The sequence below is a fragment of the Vipera ursinii genome (genome assembly GCF_947247035.1).
Source record: "Vipera ursinii genome assembly, chromosome: 16".
In the NCBI taxonomy this organism is placed as follows: Eukaryota; Metazoa; Chordata; class Lepidosauria; order Squamata; family Viperidae; genus Vipera; species Vipera ursinii.
The window spans coordinates 2,989,961-3,010,775 of NC_139529.1; the positions used below are offsets into that span (position 1 = coordinate 2,989,961).

The 20,815-nt window shown below is 53.2% G+C and overlaps 1 protein-coding gene across 1 annotated transcript in view; it reads right to left on the reverse strand.

Annotated features, from left to right (window-relative positions):
* Nucleotides 1-20,815, reverse strand: part of NOTCH1 (notch receptor 1) — a 106,925-nt gene that overhangs the window by 33,302 nt on the left and 52,808 nt on the right. Inside the window, exons 6-16 of the mRNA XM_083375013.1 lie at nucleotides 19,724-19,957; nucleotides 17,776-17,931; nucleotides 16,396-16,581; nucleotides 14,761-14,874; nucleotides 11,216-11,329; nucleotides 7,326-7,559; nucleotides 6,054-6,164; nucleotides 5,751-5,943; nucleotides 4,097-4,242; nucleotides 3,156-3,269; nucleotides 782-901 (exon numbers count right to left, since the gene is read on the reverse strand). Coding sequence (XP_083231139.1) covers nucleotides 782-901; nucleotides 3,156-3,269; nucleotides 4,097-4,242; nucleotides 5,751-5,943; nucleotides 6,054-6,164; nucleotides 7,326-7,559; nucleotides 11,216-11,329; nucleotides 14,761-14,874; nucleotides 16,396-16,581; nucleotides 17,776-17,931; nucleotides 19,724-19,957 — 1,722 coding nt within the window. The remainder of the gene's footprint in view (nucleotides 1-781; nucleotides 902-3,155; nucleotides 3,270-4,096; nucleotides 4,243-5,750; nucleotides 5,944-6,053; nucleotides 6,165-7,325; nucleotides 7,560-11,215; nucleotides 11,330-14,760; nucleotides 14,875-16,395; nucleotides 16,582-17,775; nucleotides 17,932-19,723; nucleotides 19,958-20,815) is intronic.

A 20,815-nucleotide genomic window follows, 5' to 3' on the forward strand; every position in this document is an offset into this window, starting at 1 on the left:
AATATGCAGTCAAGCTGCTCACCCTACAATGGTGTAGGGCAGGGGTAGGCAACCTTGGCTCTTTTATGACTCGTGGACTTCAACTCCCAGAATTCCTGAGCCAGCCATGCTGAGGGGAAAGGGAGAGGTTTCCAAGCTGACCCATGCTGGCTCAGGAATTCTGGGAGCTGAAGTCCACGAGTCATGAAGGGCCCAAAGTTTTCCCCATGCTGGCTCAGGAATTCTGGGAGTTGAAGTCCACGAGTCATGAAGGGGCCAAAGTTTCCCCCATGCTGGCTCAGGAATTCTGGGAGTTGAAGTCTGCGAGTCATGAAGGGGCCAAAGTTTCCCCCATGCTGGCTCAGGAATTCTGGGAGTTGAAGTCTGCGAGTGATGAGGGGGCCATAGTTCCTCCATGCTGGCTTAGGAATTCTGGGAGTTAAAGTCCGCAAGTCATGAAGGGGCCAAAGTTTTCCCCATGCTGGCTCAGGAATTCTGGGAGTTGAAGTCCATGAGTCATGAAGGGATCATAGTTCCCCCATGCTGGCTCAGGAGTTCTGGGAGTTGAAGTCCATGAATTATAAAAGAGTCAAGGTTGCCTACCCCTGGTGTAGGGTCTCCTGCTTGGGCAGGTGGTTGGACTAGATGACCTACAGGGTCCCTTCTAACTCTGTTACTCTGCTTCTGAAAGCTTACTTCCTTTCTCCATCGATCATCTTTTGGAGTCTGCCCTTGCCTGCCTGGACGGTGACCCATCAGAAACCCCCAGGGGTGGCTGCAAAGCCATGGCACCCCCTCCTACCTTGCCATCCCGGAAGGCAGGTGCACAAGAAGCTCTCGTAGTCCTCCGACTCTCTGCATTGGCCGCTATTCTTGCAGGGACCCTCCGCGCAGGGCGCCAGGACTTCCCGGCAGGTGGGACCTACGGTTGGAAAGAAAACCCAGGTTGGCTGCAGCCCCTTGCCCGCCTTACCTGGCACCCAGGCCATTTCCTTTCCACCCTGTTGCCCAAGCAGCCCTTGGCTGCATCTAGGGCAGAGGTCCCCAACCTATGGGCTGCGGCCCACTGCCCTCTTGGCCCCTGGGCCGCATGAGTGGCTGGCCAGCGTGTGTGCGCGCTCACCCCCGTTGCACCGGCGCTAGCCGAGCTGTGAGCCTCGCACCTGCGCTAGCAGCCCCATTGGCAGAGCACGCATGCTCGCTGCCCTGTTTGCGCGGATGTGTACGCAGCCACATTAGCATGTGCGCATGCACGCATAAAGGTACCTGTCCCTCTTTTTCCCACCGGGCCACCAACACAGAAAAGTCGAGGATCCCTGATCTAGGGCACAAGCAGTCGCAGCCGAGCTTTCAGGCAGTGGGGCTGACCCACCACTGCACAACAGACCCTGGCTATGAGCAGCAAGGGGCTGCCCCCCCAGGCCCACCTGAGTGTAGCCGGGCTGCTCTGGACCTTCTGCCAGAGACTTTCTCCTTGGGGAAGGAATTCATCCACGCTGTGGACATTGGAGAAGGGGGGGTTTGTCTAAACAGCCCCCTCCCACATCACCTGGGGGTGCTCGGTGACCCTGATCTGAACCAGAAGGCAGGGAGAAAGCCCCCCCCAAATATCCAGCCTTCCTTTCCTGCTTACTGACGCCCTCCTAATGGGGGCCTGTTTTCTGTTTTCCAGAACCTTCTCTCGGCTCACCCACCCTCCCCCTCCCCCCGCCCCCCAAATCTCCTGGTTTGTTTCCCCAGCAACTGGCAAAGGCAGGAAAGTCACAACTTCCTGCAATTGTGCAGAGTTTGTCATTCTGTGCAGCAGGAGGAAGCAGGAAACGGGCAGAGAGGCCTCGGGATGGCGCAAAGACGCCTTTTTCCAAAAGGGAGGCCGACGGGCCAAGCTTGCAAAAAGCAGGAAGGGGACCCAAAAGGGCCACTTAGTGGCAGGAGAGGTTTGCACCAGGGGGAATCCGAGGCGGGGCAAGGGAGAAGCGTGCATAGGAAAACGGAGGGAAAGAAGCAAATCTCACCCTAGGATTTTGGGAGGCAGGAAAACCACAAAACAACTTAAATCTCTCCGACTGACACCTCCTGGTCAGAGAAGACGTGGCCGGGGGGTGGGGGGTGGGAGCAAAGGAGCGGTGCGGGGTGGGGATCAGATACAGGAAATCCTTCACTTGCGACCATAATGGAGCCCAACATTTCCGTTGCTATGCCTGACGTTTGTTAAGTGAGTTTCGCCCCGTTTTACGACCTTCCTTGCCACGTCTGTTAAGTGAATCACTGCAGCGGTTAAGTTAGCAACACGGTCGTTAAGAGAATCTGGCTTCCCCCATGGAAGGTCAGAAGGTCGCAAAAGGGGATCGCGTGACCCCAGGATGCTGTGACCGTCATAAATATGAGCCAGTTGCGAAGCATCTGAACATGGGGATGCTGCAACGGTCACAAGTGTGAAAAATGGTCATCAATCAGGGGTCCCCAGCCTCCAGGCCGCAGCTACTACCAGGCCGTGGCCTATTTGGAACCGGTCTGTACAAATGGTGGGCCAGTGTGCACATGTGCAGCTCAATGTGTGCAAGCAGCAGGCCGGCGTGTGTGTGCACGGGCGTGTGCAGCTCAAGTTTCATAAGCTGAGCTGCAGGTGTATGCGCGTGCACACCAGCCCGCCGCTCATGTTACGTTGAGCTGTGCAAGCATGCACAAGTGTGCCGGCCCACTGCTCACGCGGCCCGGTTCCCTCTTCTCACCCCCCCAACACGGGGCACCAAGTCACAAAGGTTGGGGTCCGCTGTCATAAGTCCCTGTTTTCAGGGCTCTTGTAACTCTGAATGGTCACTAATGACTATTTGGGAAAGGCAATTCAGCAACTGCCCTGAACATTTCAGGGATCCTCGGGGAAGTGGATGGATCCCGCCCTCCTCTTCCACCAGAGATCCCTCAGCTAGAGCTGGCTGCTTTGGATCAGCGATGGACAACGCTCGGTGGCCAGAAGCTCCATGGCTGGATTTGAGACCAAGAAGGGATCAGTGAGGAAGGCAGATGGCAAGAGGATCCATTCCCTTCGCAGCGCAGAAACGCAAGAGAAACTAGAAGCGGGTGGGGTTTGTTCTTCTGCTCCCAGCTATTCTGGGACCCCCTGGCCACATTTCTCCCTGACTGAAGCCCCCCACCAAAGAGTTGCGTTCTCTCACCGGTGTAGGGTGGAAGGCAGTTGCACTGGTAGCGAGCAACGTCGTCGATGCATGTTCCCTGGTTCAGGCAAGGATTGGAGGCGCATTCGTTGATGTTGATCTGGCAGTTGGGTCCTGGGGGAAAGGAGGAGATCTACAGGGTCCCATCTGCATCTGGGTGACCACAAAGCCACCCAGGCGTTCTTTCCCAACCTGGAACAGCAACAGGGCAGGCAACCTCGGCTCTTTTATGACTTGTGGACTTCAGCTCCCAGAATTCCTCAGTCGGCCATCTTGATGAAACTGCGGGCTTGGATCCAGACCAGGGGTCTTCAAACTTGGCCCTTTTATGACTGGTGGACTTCAACTCCCAGAATTCCTCAGTCAGCATGGGGGCACAATGGCCCCTTCATGACTCATGGACTTCAACTCCCAGAATTCCTGAGCCAGCATGGCTCAGCTTGGAAACCTCTCCCTTTCCCCTCAGCTTGGCTGGCTCAGGAATTCTGGGAGTCGAAGTCCACGAGTCACAAAAGAGCCAAGGTTGCCTAGACCCATGTTTCTCAATCTCTGCAACTTTAAGGACTTCGACTCCCAGAATTCCCCAGCCAATTTGAGAGTTGAATTCCTTAAGATTATCAAGGTTGAGAAATATGGAGCTAGACTTTCTGACGGCTTCCCTCCAAAACCCGGAGGGGTCAGATTGAGGTCAACTGCTTTGGTGGCCCACCTCCCCAAATAGGGATTGTCTGCCCAAGCCAACCCTCGCTTTGACGGATATTTAACTAAGCCCTTCCAATTTAGTCAGGGGTGATTTATTTATAGCAGTTTGACTTCCTTTTCTTGATGACTTCCTCTTTTAAGCTGATGATCAATGTTTAAAACAAAACAAAAACCTAATTTGCCGTGACTTGGCCAGACTTTTAGAGGGGCGAAACTGTGGGTGAAGTCCAGGATCTTACCCGTGAATCCCTTCTGGCAGGTGCAAATGAAGCCACTGGTCATGTCCTTGCAGGTTCCACCGTTCACACAAGGGTTGGACTCACATTCGTTGTTGTTGATGTCACAGTTTGTCCCACTCCACCCTGGGTCGCAGTCACACTTGTAGCTTTGATTCCAGAGGAGAGACACAAAGCACAAGGTGATTGGATTTGGCTGGTTTTCTTTTAAAAATAATCCTAGTCTCTCGATGCCACTCAAACCCCTATACAGGGCAGTGAACCAACCACCTTTAAAAAAACCATCATCTTGTAGAAGCAGTAAGAAGGGCAGGCCAACATCGCTTTATCCCCAGCGGCCAAAGAATACTTAGTGAATCAAAAATAGTTTCTGGAAGAACAAAAATAGATCCCGAAAGGGCCAACTCATCACATTATTGGGCGTTTTTGGGGCCTTCTAGAGACAGGCAGACACTCTAATGGCAGAAAGTGAAGAGGAACTAAAGAGCCTCTTGTTGCGGGTGAAGGAGGAGAGTGCAAAACTTGGGTTGAAACTCAACATTAAGAAAACCAAGATCACGGCATCCGGCCCTCTCGTTTCCTGGCAAATAGATGGGGAAGAAATGGAGGTAGTGACAGATTTTATTTTCCTGGGCTCCAAGATCACCGCAGATGGGGACTGTAGCCAAGAAATTAAAAGATGCTTGCTCCTGGGGAGGAAAGCCATGGCAAATCTAGACAGCACACTAAAAAGCAGAGACATCACCCTGTCAACAAAAGTGCGTATAGTTAAGGCTATGGTCTTCCCAGTTGCAATGAATGGCTGTGAAAGCTGGACCATAAGAAAGGCTGAGCGTCAAAGAATTGAGGCCTTTTGAACTCTGTTGCTGGAGAAGACTCCTGCGAGTCCCTTGGACTGCAAGGCGATCAAACCGGTCAGTCCTAGAGGAGATCAACGCTGACTGCTCTTTAGAAGGCCAGATCCTGAAGTCGAAGCCCAAATACTTTTAACCTGAATAACCTGAACTATTTACAAACAACTTGTTATTTGTTACTTTTGACTACCCAACCACCATATTGCTTCATACGTAAAGGTAAAGGTTCCCCCGCACACGCGTGCTAGTCGTTTCCGACTCTAGGGGCTGGTGCTCATCTCCATTTCAAAGCCGAAGAGCCAGCGCTTGTCCGAGGACGTCTCCGTGGTCATGTGGCCGGCATGACTAGACACCAAAGGCGCACGAAACGCTGTTACCTTCCCACCGGAGTGGTCCCTATTTTTCTACTTGCATTTTGACGTGCCTTCGAACTGCTAGGTTGGCAGAAGCTGGGACGAGTAACAGGTGCTCACTCTGCTATGCGGCACTCGGGATTCGACCCGCCAAACTGCCGACCTTCTGATTGACAAGCTCAGCGTCCTAACCCACTGAGCCACCACGTCCCTTTTTATATTGCTTCATAACTACGTGTATATACCCCAAGCCCTACCTTTAACCTTTCCTCTACCCTATTCCAAATCCCCATTTCCCTACTTTTCTTTTTAACCCTATAAAACTAATAAAAAACATTTTAAAAAAAGAAAAGAAATGGGCAAAGAGAGGCGCCACGCAGCAATCCACCACAGACGGTCACGTTTCCTAGGCTGCCCCTCCTGCCTGGCGCAGCCTTGCCTGCCGCTCACCCGTTCAGCCCATCGTGGCATCTCCCGTGGACGCAGGGGTTGCTACTGCACTCGTTCACTTCCGAGAGGCACAAGGGGTCATGGAAACCTTCCGGGCACTGGCAGGTGAAACCGTTGATGCCATCCAGGCAGGTGCCCCCATTGTGGCAAGGGCTGCCTTCGCACTCGTCCACATTGACGCTGCACATCCTCCCTGCAGAGATGAGGGGAGCCAGTGGGGACCCTGTCTCCGGGGGGGGGGGGCAGCCGCAAAGCCCACAGGGGGAAGGGCCCCGTGCTTGGGTCTCTCCCGCCCTCCCTCACCTGTATATCCTGGCTCACAGGCGCATTCATAACCATTGATCTTGTCCACACACTTGCCATAATCACAGGGGTTGCTGGCACATTCATCCAGGTTGATTTCACAGTTGGGTCCTTGGAAAAAGAAAAGGGCAGTTAGCCAGACGGTCCGGGACTGGGAACCCAAGTGAAGCTAAAGGCATTTGTGATGCTTTCAGACTATCTCGGTGTCACACACACACACACACACACACACACACACACACACACACACACACACACAAAGAGTCCACAAGTCTTAAAGTTGTCAAGGTTGCAGAGCCCTGCTGTAGCCATAGCAAGAGCCCTTAGACTTATATACTGCTTCACAGTGCTTGACAGCCCTCTCTAAGCGGTTTACAGAGTCAGCCTCTTGCCCCTGCCCCCCCCCCAACAATCTGGGTCCTACCGACCTCGGAAGGACGGAAGGCTGAGTCAACCTTGAGCGGGTGAGAACGAACTGCTGGCAGTCGACAGAAAGAGCTTGCAATAGTGCCTTCTAACCACTGAGCCACCACTAGGAAGTGGGTCTTTTTTTCCAGAAAAAACCAGAAGTAAATGCTTTGTTAAAAACACACACACACACGCGCACACACACACACACAAATCCTAAATTGCAGTTACGTGACTGTGGGAGGTTGCAAATATCCATGAATGTGAGCTGGTTGTCAAGGTTTATGTGAATGAGCTGGGGATATGTCTTCAGTACTTTTGGGGAGGGGAATCTGTCATAGCTTCAAACGCTCTAAGGCAGGGGTCTTCAAACTTGGCCCTTTGATGACTTGTGGACTTCAACTCCCAGAATTCCTCAGCCAGCCAAGCTGAGGAATTCTAGGAGTTGAAGTCCACGAGTCATGAAGGGGCCAAGTTTGAAGACCCCCTTGGTCTGGATCCAAGCCTGCAGTTTCATCAAAATGGCCGACTGAGGAATTCTGGGAGTTGAAGTCCACAAGTCATCAAAGGGCCAAGTTTGAAGACCCCCTGGTCTGGATCCAAGCCTGCAGTTTCATCAAAATGGCCGACTGAGGAATTCTGGGAGTTGAAGTCCAGAAGTCATCAAAGGGCCAAGTTGGAAGACCCTTGCTCTAAGCAAACCAGTTGTAAATCAAGGACTACCAGGTGGGGCAGGCCCAAACATCTCCAGGGCGCCTTTCCTTGGCCTGAAATGCAGGGGTGGGGGGGACACAGACTGGTCAGCAAGATGGCTCCGCTCCATCCTTTCGTGGGAAGGCCAGCGAAGCCCCGCCCCCTCCTCACCTGTGGTGCCTTTGAGGCAGGAGCAGGCGTAGGCATTGTTCCTGTCCTGGCAGGTGCCCCCATTCTTGCAGGGCTGGCTTTGGCACTCGTTGATGTTGACGTCACAGAGGTGGCCGGTGTAGCCAGGCTGGCACAGGCAGGTAAAGGAGGCGATGCCATCCTGGCACGTGCCGTAGTGGCAGGGATCAGGGTCACACTCGTTGATGTCCGTCTCACAGTGAGTCCCGGAAAAGCCTGGGGGGGGGGCAGAGGGGAGGAAAAGCGTGCAGAGACTCAAGAAATGTGGCACCCCATTTCTTCCAGGTGGCATCCTTCTTCCCTTCACCAGGCGCTGGGAAGAGCAGCTGATTTTTTTTCCTAGCGCTCAACTGGCCAGCAGAGGCTTCCAAGGATCCTCCCCGGCTGATTGCCCTCAGCTCTGCTTGGAAACCCAGCGGCTAGGCACGAGCTTGCCTGCTAAAATACTGCCCTTTCTTTCCCCCCAGGACGGACTCCACCTCCCGCGGTTCCCAGCCAGAAGGGTGGGAGTCCACGAGAAGGAAAAGGGGAGGGCTGGGTGGGCAACTGGGCGAGGGTCAAGCCCTCCTTCCCCAGAGGAGAGCGCGGTGGCCTCCAACGCCACCCTCCCCAGCGCCTGGCTGAGAGCGCGCGAGATCCCCGGCCTCCATCCGTTAAAAAAGCCCAATTCTTTGCCTTCAAAAGAATATTAATCGGGGGGGGGAAGCTTCTGTGCTAGAGAAGAAGGCCATCCTTGTTCCTGCCTCCCCCCCCTCCCCGCCCTCCGAACTCTGGGACGTTCAGAAAGCATGAATTTGGGGGGAGGGGAGGGGGCTGGCAACAAAATCAGGGTCCCCAAAGCAAGAAACCGTCTCTCTCTCTCGGGGGGGGGCAAACTCGGATAAACGGGCCCGTCTGCAAGCCACCGTTTTGCAGCTTTGGGGGGACACCCGGAGCGAGTTCCCCTCCTTTCCCAAGCAAACCTGCCAGCCGTGGCTTCTGCCCGCCCTTGGCGGGGGCGCCTTCGGGGGTTCGGACCGCCCGAGGGGTCCCCAGGGCAGGCCCGTCCCCCGTGGCCCCCCCGAGACGTTGCAAGGGACGTGGGTAGGAGACAGGCCGGCTGGCAGGGAGGCTGGCAGGCCAGGCTAGGGCACAGCACCAAGCTGTGTGTGGGGGGGGCAAAACTCCGTCCTCTTGCAAACACAAACGCTTTTCTTCTGTCTCCCGTGGTCCCCCGTCCCACCCCCGTCCCCCCCAGCCAGCTCTGGGCTCTCCTCCCTGCCTGTCTGGATCCGGCTTTTGGGGGTGGGGGGGACGCAGTGAATTCAAAAGGGGAAAACAGCAGCCCTTTTCTCTCTGCCCGCCTCCTCCTCCCGCCAGGAGGCAGCGGACAAAAGCAGGAGGGCGGCCGGGGGGGGGGGGAAAGCGGGCAGACAAAGTGGGCCTTTGAGTGCCCCTGCCCCTCCCCGGCCGGGAAGCCCACATTGCGGCCTTTTCATCGCCACCGCTGCCGTCCAACCAAGACGCTCATTAGGAAAGAGCCGCTGGCAGCCAGCCGGCCCCACAAAAGCCCCTCTGTTTGCCGAGGGGGGGGGTCCGGGCTGGGTTTTGTCCGAGGGCGCCTGGCGCTTCCCTCGCCCAGCACACCCGGCCCTGCCCGCCCCCCCTTCTCCCGCCCAGCGACGTGGGGCCAGAAAAAAGAGAGGGACGGTGCCCAGACGGGGCTCACCGACTAGGCCAGGGGTAGGCAACCTCGGCTCTTTTATGACTCGTGGACTTCAACTCCCAGAATTCCTGAGCCAGCATGAGGGAACTATGGTCCCCTCATGAACTTCAACTCCCAGAATTCCTGAGCATGAGGGAACTATGGTCCCCTCATGACTCGTGGACTTCAACTCCCAGAATTCCTGAGCCAGCATGGGGGAACTATGGTCCCCTCATGACTCGTGGACTTCAACTCCCAGAATTCCTGAGCCAGCATGGGGGAACTATGGTCCCCTCATGACTCGTGGACTTCAATTCCCAGAATTCCTGAGCCAGCATGGGGGAACTATGGTCCCCTCATGACTCGCGGACTTCAACTCCCAGAATTCCTGAGCCAGCATGGGGGAACTATGGTCCCCTCATGACTCGTGGACTTCAACTCCCAGAATTCCTGAGCCAGCATGGCGCAGCTTGGAAACCTTTCCCTTCAGCATGGCTGGCTCAAGGAATTCTGGGAGTTGAAGTCCACGAGTCATAAAAGAGCCGAGGTTGCCTACCCCTGGGCTAGCCCAAAAGGGCAATTTGTTTTTTTAAGCCAGGATGGGAAAAAGTCCAGACAAAGCCGGGAGGCAGGAAATGGGGTGCCACTGTCTCCCGCCTCCCTCAGCTCAGCGCTTAAACATCTGCAGCGCTATTGCAGACACAGTTAACTATGTTTGTGTGTGTCTGTGTCTGTGTCTGTGTGTGTGTGTGTGTGTGTGTCCTCTTTTTTTTCCTTTTTCTGTTCCTTTCTCCCTCAGGGCTGGGCCTGCAATGTGGAAGGACTTGGGGACACCTGGGAAAACAAACCGGGTTGCAAAAGACTCTCCTTTTCGGCCTGGTTTTCTTTTAGCCCTTCCCCTTGCGGGTGTGCGGGGGGGGGAGAATATTGGCATTGAACTTGAATTCAGAACGTCCTCAGCGCCACTCGGGCAGGAAATGGGAACAGCAACACACACTGTTTGTAGGAGAGTTTCAGAGAGAGATGCAGCACGCTCTGCCCCGGGGCCAAAGCTGAAGCCGGGACAGGAGTTTACGCTTATCATTTTGGGCAGCATGTGACCATCATGCTGGTGCTGTTCCCTGATCCACGTGGCCAGAAGCTGCCTTCTATAAACAGCCAGCGCCCGGGGGCTACCCACGAGACGAGGAAGTTGGGTGTGCGTGTGTGTGTGTCTGAGAGAGAGAGATTCCCCCAAGATTCAGCAAGCTTTAAACCCCCGCAGGCTTCATCAGTCACCAAACAAGAGCGCCCTGTCTACTGCTTCTGAAAGGAGAGATTTAGAAGAATCACAGTCTTCCCTTCTTCCCTTTTAGGGATATATTTGCAAAATTCTCCACAGTTAACAACAGATACACATATTTTTTTCCCCTTTCCCATTTCGTATCAGCAACGAGCATCCTGCCCGTGAAACCGAGACTCACTTAGAAAGAAAATCAAAGGGAACAGCGGGCACCCCCATCCTGAGAAATGGCCCCAGGTCAGTTACCCAGACCGTATCCCCGGTTTTTTCCCTTCCGTGCAGTGAAGCTGCCCGCTCAGAATCCGAGTGGGAATGTCAACAACGCTGCTAACCTCCGAACGTTCTTGCTTGACAAGAGACGAGGAAGTAGCCATTTCGTATGTTCAACTTGTGCATTGCTTTAAGAGATGGATTAAGGTTGGGAGGGGGGACGAGGAGGATTGCACCTTTTAAGGCCATCTGAAGCTAAAGAAGATAAGAACTTGGCGGGTTTTCTAATGGGAGGGAAACCAATTCTTTCAATTACTTGGAGAATATGATTTAATGACAAAATTAGGAAGGTGGGAGAATTGTGTTTTAATCTATTGTGCAAGGGGGCGGAGATTTCATATTCCAGCTTCCTTCGAGCAAGCATTTGCGGGTGTATTAGGCTGAATAAAGGACTTTTAAGGTAAACGGTGCCTCAGAGTCACTTGAAAAGCCCACAAAACTCGGAAACTTGACAGGGAATCTTGGTTCCTTAAGCCACTTCTGCTCGGCTCCCACAGCAACTGTTAGAAACTGTGTTTTGTGGATGGGAACCCCTGCACTTGCTTAGCATCCCATCACACTTTTTTTGGCACGGTTTGCACGGGCTTCCTCTGTTCTGCCCCCACCCACCCCCACTCCCCCCACCCCGCCGCTTACCTTCTGCGCATTCACACACGTAAGCGTTTGGTGCATCCACACATTTGGCTCCATTTTTGCAGGGTGTGCTGGCACATTCATCAATGTCGTGTTGACACAGGGGACCATTAAATCCTGGGGGAGGGTGGGTGTGTATGGGGGGGGGAGAAACAAGAGACAAGCTTGACCCAGGATTCTTTGGCTCCTGCTTCCTTCCCCCCCCCCCCGCCCCATCCCAAAGAACCCCTTGGAATCAAGGTGGGGAACTTTTTTCTGCCCAAGACACAGGCACAGATTTTTCAGATTTGCAGTCTTCCCTAAACAAACAAGGGATTCGGAATGATAGACGGGTTTAATGGAAGTGGCTGGGGAGGGAGGGGCAGAAGTACTGGCCCCCCCTCTTTTAAACCGTGCAAGGAAGGGCATGCAATGAGACAAGCAGAAAATGGATTTCCAAGAGCCCATTCAACGCTTTTTCGATCAGCATTTTGGGATGACTGAAGCCAGCTATGTTTTAATAACGGTGGCCAGTTCCTGCAGATAACCTGGATAATAAGGGCAAATCGGTGTTTGCACTGGCCTCCTTCCTCACCAGGCTTTTGGCCTTCCCACCACAGGGACTTTATTTCATGACAGAACTAAAATTGTGGCCACTGATCCAAATGAAATCCCAAGAGGACTGCAGGGCTGACAACTGCATAATTTTTGCTAATCGCCATCCATTTTCTCAGACCGATGGAAGAATGAGATCCAGATATTTGGGATCTTAATAGGCTGGATTAGCGAAATGTCCCCAAACATGGATTTTGCTGCCAAAAGCTTTCCCAGTTATCCCTTTGCAAACAACCTCACGGCCTAAAACAGGGTCACAAAAACAAGCATTTGCAAAACAGAATAAGGGAATAACAAATGTGGGAAGGGACCGTGTCCATTACATTCAGGACAAATGGCTGTCCAGTCTCTTCTTGAAAAGCACCCACAATTTTTCCGTTCCACTGGTTAATTGTTTTCCAATTAACAATTGTTAATTGTTTTCAAATTAAGTTTCTCCTTAATTTCAGGTTGCTTTTCTCCTTGGTTAGTTTCTACCCGTTGCTTCTTGTCCTGCCTTCAGGTGCTTTGGAGAATATCCTGACACCCCCCCCCTCTTCTCTGTGGCAGCCCCACAAATATTGGAAGATGCTGTCATGTCACCCCCTCGTCCTTCTCTTCATTAAACCACTAGCCAAACCCAAATCCTGCAACCGTTCTTCATATGTTTTAGCATATGTTAAAACGTGCCACTTCCGATGAATCGACCACATCCTGGCGGGCCTGGGTCATCTGTTCACACAACTAAACCACCAGCTTAGCTGCCCATTTGAGCCTAGTTTTTGCACCAAAGTTTTTAATGCTCGTGTGCTGACTCCGCTGGTCTTACAGCCAGATGATAGACATAAAAAATGAGGCTGTGATGATGACTTTTTCCTACAAAAACCCCCACCCACCTACCCCCAAAACCCACGCCGCTTGCAATGGCTGCATTTCCCTTGCAAGGGTGGGGCAGGCAGCAGGCAAACGATTCTCGGGCGTCTCTTTCCAATTCATTGGCATTCAGTCCCCAGACTTTGTTTCTCAGCTCACCGCAATAGTTGTTTGGCTGCCTCAGCCCTGAAGATTCCTGATTTACATCTCTAAAGCCTCCACTTCAAACCGTCTGCCCTCCCTTGCTCTACCCCACAAACTCAGCATTCCCCCTTCCAGCTATTCCCAAACAGAAGGGTGGGGGGGCTCCTTCAGGCCCCAAACTCTTTGCTCTCCCAGACAGAAGAGGCAGAAATGAATCCGCAAATTGTCCCTTTTTAATTCTCTGCAGAAGAGCATTCTCTCTCTCTCTCACTGCATCGGCTACAATCAGCGTGGCTCAACTTACAAGAGTCCTCAACTTATGACCACAGTTGGGACTAGAATTTCCATTGCTAAGCAAGGAAGTTGTTGAGTGTGACCTTTCTTTTTTTATCCCGCCCTTCTCCGAAGACTCAGGGCGGCTTACAAGCTTAGCAGTAGCCTTCATTCTATGGATATGCCTGCTTATTAGGGCTTTCACACACACCCCAAGCGGCATTATTACAAAGTCAGCTTAATTGCCCCCAACAACCTGGGTCCTCATTTTACCTACCTGGGAAGGGTGGAAGGCTGAGTCAACCTTGAGCCTGGTGGGACTCGAACCTGCACTAATTGCAGGCAGCTGGTGTTACTTAAGGAGGCATTAGCCCACTGCTCCACCAAGGATATAATTTTGGCTATAATTAAGCAAATCACTGCAGTTGTTTTAAGCGATCTCACAGGTGAGAGAGGATTTAAGAGTCTGAACAGGGCAGGGCTTATAACAGGGCTCTTCAAACATGGCCAGTTAAAGACTTGTGGACTTCAACTCCCAGAATTCCTCAGCCAGGCACGCTCTAAGCAAACCAGTTGTAAATCAAGGACTACCAGGTGGGGCTTGGCCCACACATCTCCAGGGCGCCTTTCCCGTCATAACTTCAAACACTCTAAGCCCAGGGGTCTTCAAACTTGGCCCTTTGATGACTTGTGGGCTTCAACTCCACGTGTTGCCTGGCTGAGGAATTCTGGGAGTTGAAGTCCACCCGTCATCGAAGGGCCAAGTTTGAAGACCCCTGGCTTATATAAGGTTGGCCTGGACTAAGGAGACGTAGGGGCGACTCCCCGCTAAGCCACAGGACTCTTAGCCCGACCTACTTCAAGGGGGCCAACCTAAAGCAGACCCTCCTCCAAATTCCAAGGAAAAGGTGGGCTCTGTGCATGGTAAAACAAAAGCTAGGGTTGGGATAAAGCCAGGAATTCACAGAAAAACAGCCTCTCCTTTCAGGGCCTAACTATTCACTTGCTCTGTTCACCCACTTTCCTTTCTGCCACTAGGCTGAGCCCCCCCCCCCCATTTTGGGCTGAGCTAGGAAGGCACCAAAGGGATATATAATCCAATGAAACCCCTTCGCCTTTCCTCTTTCCGCCCTGTCCAGAAAACGCTACGGAGGCCGGTCCCACCCCAGCGGGCAGGCGAGACCCCGAAACAAAGACATCCCCCCAAAACAAAGACTTGGGGACCACTGAAGAGGCTGTGACAGTATCCTTGCAATTCTGTGTGTCCCCCCGCCCCCAAAGAGAGAAACTTTCCCCTCTGCTAAGCGTCTAAAAAGTTCATTAACAAGTGACGCCCTCCCCCCCACGGTCAACCCTTGTGCCTCTCCCCACCCGTGAGATGGGGATCCAGAGATAGACAGCTGCTGGACATGGAGGCTTTCCCTCCCCAATCGTGCATCATTTCAGAACTTTAAGAGCCCCTCCCTTCTCCTCTAAGTAGCTCAACGCAAAAGACCCCCCCACACACACACACACACCTCGGCCCTTTCCCCAACTGCCCGCTTTGGCTGGGCTTAAACCCGCCAGCCTCCGCACTGCCTCTGGGCCAGGGGATTAATTCCAGCCCGGTCTCCACTACAAAGAGCTTTGTGCTGTAGGCAAAGATCGATGGGTCTTCTCTAAGCCCCCTTCCCCACTGCACGTACCCACGGGGCAGACGCAGGCAAACTCGTTGATCTTGTCCACGCAGTTCCCGTTGTGCAGGCAGGGGTTGCTGGCGCACTCGTCCGTGTTGATTTCACAGTACACACCCTCGTAGCCTGCAGGGAGGGGGAAAAAACGGCGGTGAACAGGGGGGGGAAAGGGGGTCTCTCCTTCCATTGGCAAAAAGGTTGCTGTTGTTGCAATGGTGAACTGCCCACGCTTGCTTAAGATGGGCAGCCGTGAAAATCCTATACATAAACAAACGTAATTCCTTAACGAACTGGTCAAGACCCGGGGCAATCTGTCCGCATCCCCTTCTGCGGCTTTATGAAAACAGCCCCTGCTGGGGTCAGACTCGTGTCAGGCCAAGGAGTGTCGAGACAAAACCTTGCTTGCGGTGCGCCCTCACCCTCAGCCAGCCCGCTTTCTGCAGCTAAGCTTCATCACATCCTCCCTTGGGTCGCTTCGCGAAGGGCCGGGCAGCCTGGTGCCAATCTTAGGGCAGACAGAAACAACCCCCCACCCACCCACCGATTTCTCCCAGGCTCACGGAGTGAAGTTTTAAGTCCTCTGAGCTGTGGTTAGCCTTGCCAGCTCAGCCGCTTAATGCCAAGGGATCAGTTCGGGCCTTTGTAAAGCATGGGGCAAGAAGGGGGCAAGGAGCAAGGGGTTTTTATATTATTCTATCGTTTTAGCTCGGGCTCCTATTTAATTCTTTTTTAATTTTTGGACTCTGTATTTTTATATATGTGCCCTGTTCACTGCCCTGAGTCCTTCGGGAAAAGGGCGGTATACAAATATAATAATAATAATAAAAAAGAAGTTGGAAAAACAGGGCACAGCATGAGATTCTCCCCCCCCCCTCTCTCTCTCTCTCTCTCTCTCTCTCTCTCTCTCTCACACACACACACACACACACACACACACACACACACACCCTCAGCTGACTTCATCCGGGATGCTTAATCATGCCACGACTGAGGGGCAGGTTCGCTGCTAAAAATCAAGTTTTTTAAAAATCTGGCTTGGCATTTTTAATGGCCGTTCTGCAGATTTTTTTAGGGCTGTTCTGCAAATCCAGTCTGTTGGGTTCATTTCCGCTGCCGTGAGAAGTCAGCGGCCTCGTTTCTTGGAGTCGGCAGCCTGTCGTTCCCTGCCTTAAGTGGTTGCACGAAGCAACCTGGGAAAGCAGCAGAATCTGGCTCCTTTTAACAGCGCTTGGCGTGGTGTGCAAAGGCAACAATCCCGTCTGGCTAATGAGGGCTTCAGTCAGGGAGGACTCCAGAGCCGTTTTGGCCCTGGCTCTCCTATTGCCGCTCCGGCCAGGGGTGGGATTCAGCCGGCTCGCACCACTTCGGCAGAACCGGGAGCTAATTTTTGGTTGCCCGGGCCCAGAACGGACTTCCGGAAGCGGCATCCACGCAGAGAACCGGTTGTTCACATACTCGAATCCCACCGCTGGCTTCAGCCCTACCAAGGCTCGTGGGGAGCAGTGTCGTCCTCCTTGCCTGGCCCGGAGGGCACCCCGAAAGGTGGCACAGTTACAAAACCAAGCCAAGTGCTAAAGGAGTGGGAGGCCAGCTCTTCTCCTCCGTCCCTCGCCCAGCATGGCGCCCTGGAAGGGCAGGCAGGGTTACCTGGCATGCAAATGCACTGGAAGACCCCGATCTGGTCCAAGCAGGTGGCATCATTCTGGCAGGGGTTGGAGGAGCACTCGTTGACGTCGATCTCGCAGCGGGGGCCCGAGTAGCCCGCCTGGCACTGGCACTGGAAGGAGCCCTCCGTGTTGAGGCATTTCCCAGCGTGCTCGCAAGGGTTGGCACCTGTCCGGCCAGCGGAGGGAAGAGGAGGTGAGGCACCGTGCCCGGAAGGTGCTGTGTGAACAGCCAGGGGGGCTACAAGTGGTCCTTATCCGAGTCTTTCCCTTGTCCTCGTTTCACACACACCCTCCTCAAATTCCAAAGCAGTCTTTCTGCCCAGTTGCTGGTCCAACCAGCACTGCAGCAAACGAGGCAAATGCAATCTTCCTCTTCCTCCCCTTCCAAACCCTCGGCACTTCTGAAAGCCAGGCAGTCCTTAACTTACAATCGCAACAGAGCCCAACATTTCTGCCGCTACGTGAGACACCTGTTAAGTGAGCTTTGCTGCCTATTTTTTGCTCCCACCTTTCTCCCCACAGTCGTTAAGTGAAGCACCGAAGCTCTTAAGTTAGTCACACGGTTGTTAAGTGGGTCTGGCTTCTTCCCCACTGACTTGGCTTGACAGAGGGTCGCAAAAGAGGATCATATCATTCATATCATGTTTACGACACTGTGACGGTCGTAAGCATGAGCCAGTTGCCAAGGAACTGAATCACGTGATTGTGGGGGGCATGCCGAAACGGTCGTCAGGGTAAAAGCGGTCATTGTAACTTTGAACGGTCACTACATAAAACTGTTGTAAGTCAAGGACTATCTGTATTTACAAGCCTTTCCCCCTCCTTCCCCTTGTAAATAGCGCCCCCCATCCTGACTGGCCCAGAGGAAGATGGCGGCTGCTGGCCTGCTGCACTGGGTCCTCCAAATTGGGGTTCCCCAAAGGAGCCAATACTGACCCACACACACCCCGAAGCTCCAATGGAACTATCCGAGAGGTTGACGATATTACTATCCCTACTGCCATTAGTTAAAGTAGTATGTATTTAATTATCTTTGTATAATAAAATGTTTGGAGGCTAAGGAAACCTCCCGGAGCAAATTGATGAGCTGATGAATTTCAAATTGAAATTCAGAGTCTCCTCGAACCGCAAGATGGGCGGCAAATGAATTTAATAATATTTGTTTAAAAAATTGAAAAATTCACAGGTTGGCTTTTCTGGGCCCCCAATCTCCCAAGGGGTGCCCCGCCTCCTAGGGCCAGTTTTCACTTCCAGTTCCTCCCCAGACTTTCCCTGAGCGCCAGCATCATCAGGACCAGCTCCACGGGTCCTGCATCCACCCGGTCCCACCGGCGCCGATGCGGAAGGCGGCTTTCCTTACCCAGCAGGCATTCGTCCACGTCCAGGTTGCAGGCCGGCCCCGTGTACCCCGAGGGGCAGGTGCAGATGGCCCTCCCGGTGACCGGGTTGGTATCACAGTTGGAGCCTTCGTTGCAAGGATTGCTGATGCAGGCGTCGTCCAGGTGGCACAACAAACCTGCAGAGGGCGGAGGGCGGACTCAGAAAGAGAAAGGGAAACACACACACACACACACACACACAAAGATGCTCCACCATCCATCTGCAGCACAGGCTAACCAGCAGACAGTTAATGGCCCCGCTGCCACAAGGGAGGTAACCTGGTTGTTGAATTGCTCGCCTGGATACTATACTGAACTGTATCCTAGACCAGGGGTAGGCAACCTCGGCTCTTTTGTGACTCGTGGACTTCAACTCCCAGAATTCCTGAGCCAGCCATGCTGAGGGAAAAGGGAGAGGTTTCCAAGCTGAGAGATGCTGACCCAGGAATTCTGGGAGATGAAGTCCACAAGTCATAAAAGAGCTAAGGTTGCCTGCTCCTGGCCTAGACCTAGGCCGCTTTATGACTCGTGGACTTCAACTCCCAGAATTCCTGAGCCAGCCATGCTGAGGGAAAAGGGAGAGGTTTCCAAGCTGAGACATGCTGACTCAGGAATTCTGGGAGCTGAAGTCCACGAGTCATAAAAGAGCTAAGGTTGCCTGCTCCTGGCCTAGACCTAGGCCGCTTTATGACTCCTGGACTTCAACTCCCAGAATTACTGAGCCAGCCATGCTGAGGGAAAAGGGAGAGGTTTCCAAGCTGAGACATGCTGACTCAGGAATTCTGGGAGCTGAAGTCCACGAGTCATAAAAGAGCTAAGGTTGCCTGCTCCTGGCCTAGACCTAGGCCGCTTTATGACTCCTGGACTTCAACTCCCAGAATTCCTGAGCCAGCCATGCTGAGGGGAAAGGGAGAGGTTTCCAAGCTGAGACATGCTGACTCAGGAATTCTGGGAGCTGAAGTCACTGAGTCATAAAAGAGCCGAGGTTGCCTACCCCTGTCCTAGACAAACCCTCTGGGCTTAATTTACTGGCAAAGCCAGGGAAATAGTAGCAAGTTAGCACTAACTGAGACCCAGTTTGGTGCTGTGGTTAAGCCACCGCTCAAGAAAACAGGAGATGGCGAGTTCTAGTCATGCCTTGGGCACAAATCCAGCTGGGTTATCTCTTGGCCAGTCATGCTCTCTCAGCCCTAGGAAGGAGACAATGCAAACCACTTCTGGAAAACCTTCTCAAGAAAACTGTGGGGAGTCCAAAAATTGGACAGACTGAACAGAAGGAGAAAAAAAAAGAGTGCTAATTATTATGCTGGTGAATGGCATCAAACAGACCTGGCTTAAGGGGGTTGGGAGACACGGCCACAGAGTGCCTGGCCTGTGCAGCTCCGACAAGGCCTCACAGAGCCAACTTAGTAAGCTGATACACTCCCAAGCAGCTGGAACTGGGCTGTGGCAACATCTGGAGACCTCTGAGAATGCAGGGACTAGCCACCCTCTTGTTCGTATTTTTTTTTCTTTTTACAGTCCTGTAACCCTTTCTATCAGGGTGGAGTCGGGCGACTAATTGGAGCTGAGAGTTTACTGACCGGATGCCCTTCCTGACACCTAAGCAGAGTTCACAGCAGATATTTTCTCCTTGTGCCCTGATAGAGAAACATCTGTCGCACTGGTTGTCTTCACTGTTAGGAAGTTTCTGCTTAATTCCAGGTTGCTTCTCTCCTTGATCACTTTCCATCTGTTGCTTCTTGTCCTGCCCTCTGGTGCTTTGGAGAATAACTTGATCCCCCCCCCTTCCTCATCTTTGTGGCAGCCTCTCAAACACTGGAATGCTGCTATCACGTCCCCACACACACACCCCAGTCCTTCTTTTCTCTAGGCTGGCCATTCCCAATTCCTGCCGCCGTTCTTCGCGTCTCTCCCTGGGATACGCACCTGTCCGCCCATGTGGGCACTCGCAATAGAAAGAGGCCACCCGGTCGTGGCACGTGGCCCCCGGGGAGCAAGCGGCACTGGCGCAGTCATCAATGTTCTCACTGCAGTCCTCGCCCGTCCAGCCATTGACACAGACACAGTTGTAGCCCCCGTGGGTGTTGTGGCAGGTGCCGCCGTTCTGGCAAGCATTGGGGATCAACTGACACTCATCCACATCTTCAGCACAGTACTGGCCTGGAAGGGGGGAAAAAAACGGGCTGATCAAGCTATTCATGGGGCTGGAGGTGGGGAAGACCCCATAGTCCCAGGGTAGGCAACCTCGGCTCTTTTATGACTTGTGGACTTCAACTCCCAGAATTCCTGAGTCAGCATAGCTGAGGGGAAAAGAATAGGTTTCCAAGCTGAGCCATGCTGCCTCAGGAATTCTGGGAGTTGAAGTCCACGAGTCACAAAAGAGCTAAGGTTGCCTGCTCCTGGCCTAGACCTAGGCCGCTTTATGACTTGTGGACTTCGACTCCCAGAATTCCTGAGCCAGCCATGCTGAGGGGAAAGGGAGAGGTTTCCAAGCTGAGCCACGCTGGCTCAAGAATTCTGGGAGTTGAAGTCCACGAGTCATGAAGGGGCCATTGTGCCCCCATGTTGACTGAGGAATTCTGGGAGTTGAAGTCCACCAGTCATAAAAGGGCTAAGTTTGAAGACCCCTGGTCTGGATCCAAGCCCACAGTTTCATCAAGATGGCCGACTGAGGAATTCTGGGAGTTGACAAGTCCACAAGTCATAAAAGAGCTGAGGTTGCCTACCCCTGCCATAGTCTCTACGGCCCTCCCAGGAGCAGGAAGGGCTACGCAGGGGTGCTCAACTTATGACAGTTCCTTTAGATACTGTTCAAAGTTACGACGGCAGAGGAAAAAAGGAGGTATGACCATTTTTCACACTTACGACCGTTGGAGCCTCCCCATGGTCATGTGATCAGAATTCAGAGGCTTGGCAACTGGCTTGTATTTATGACGGTTGCAGCGTCCCGGGGGGCCACGTTATCCTCCTTTGCATGTCTCCCCCCCCCCGGTCACATGACCAAACTGGACACTTGGC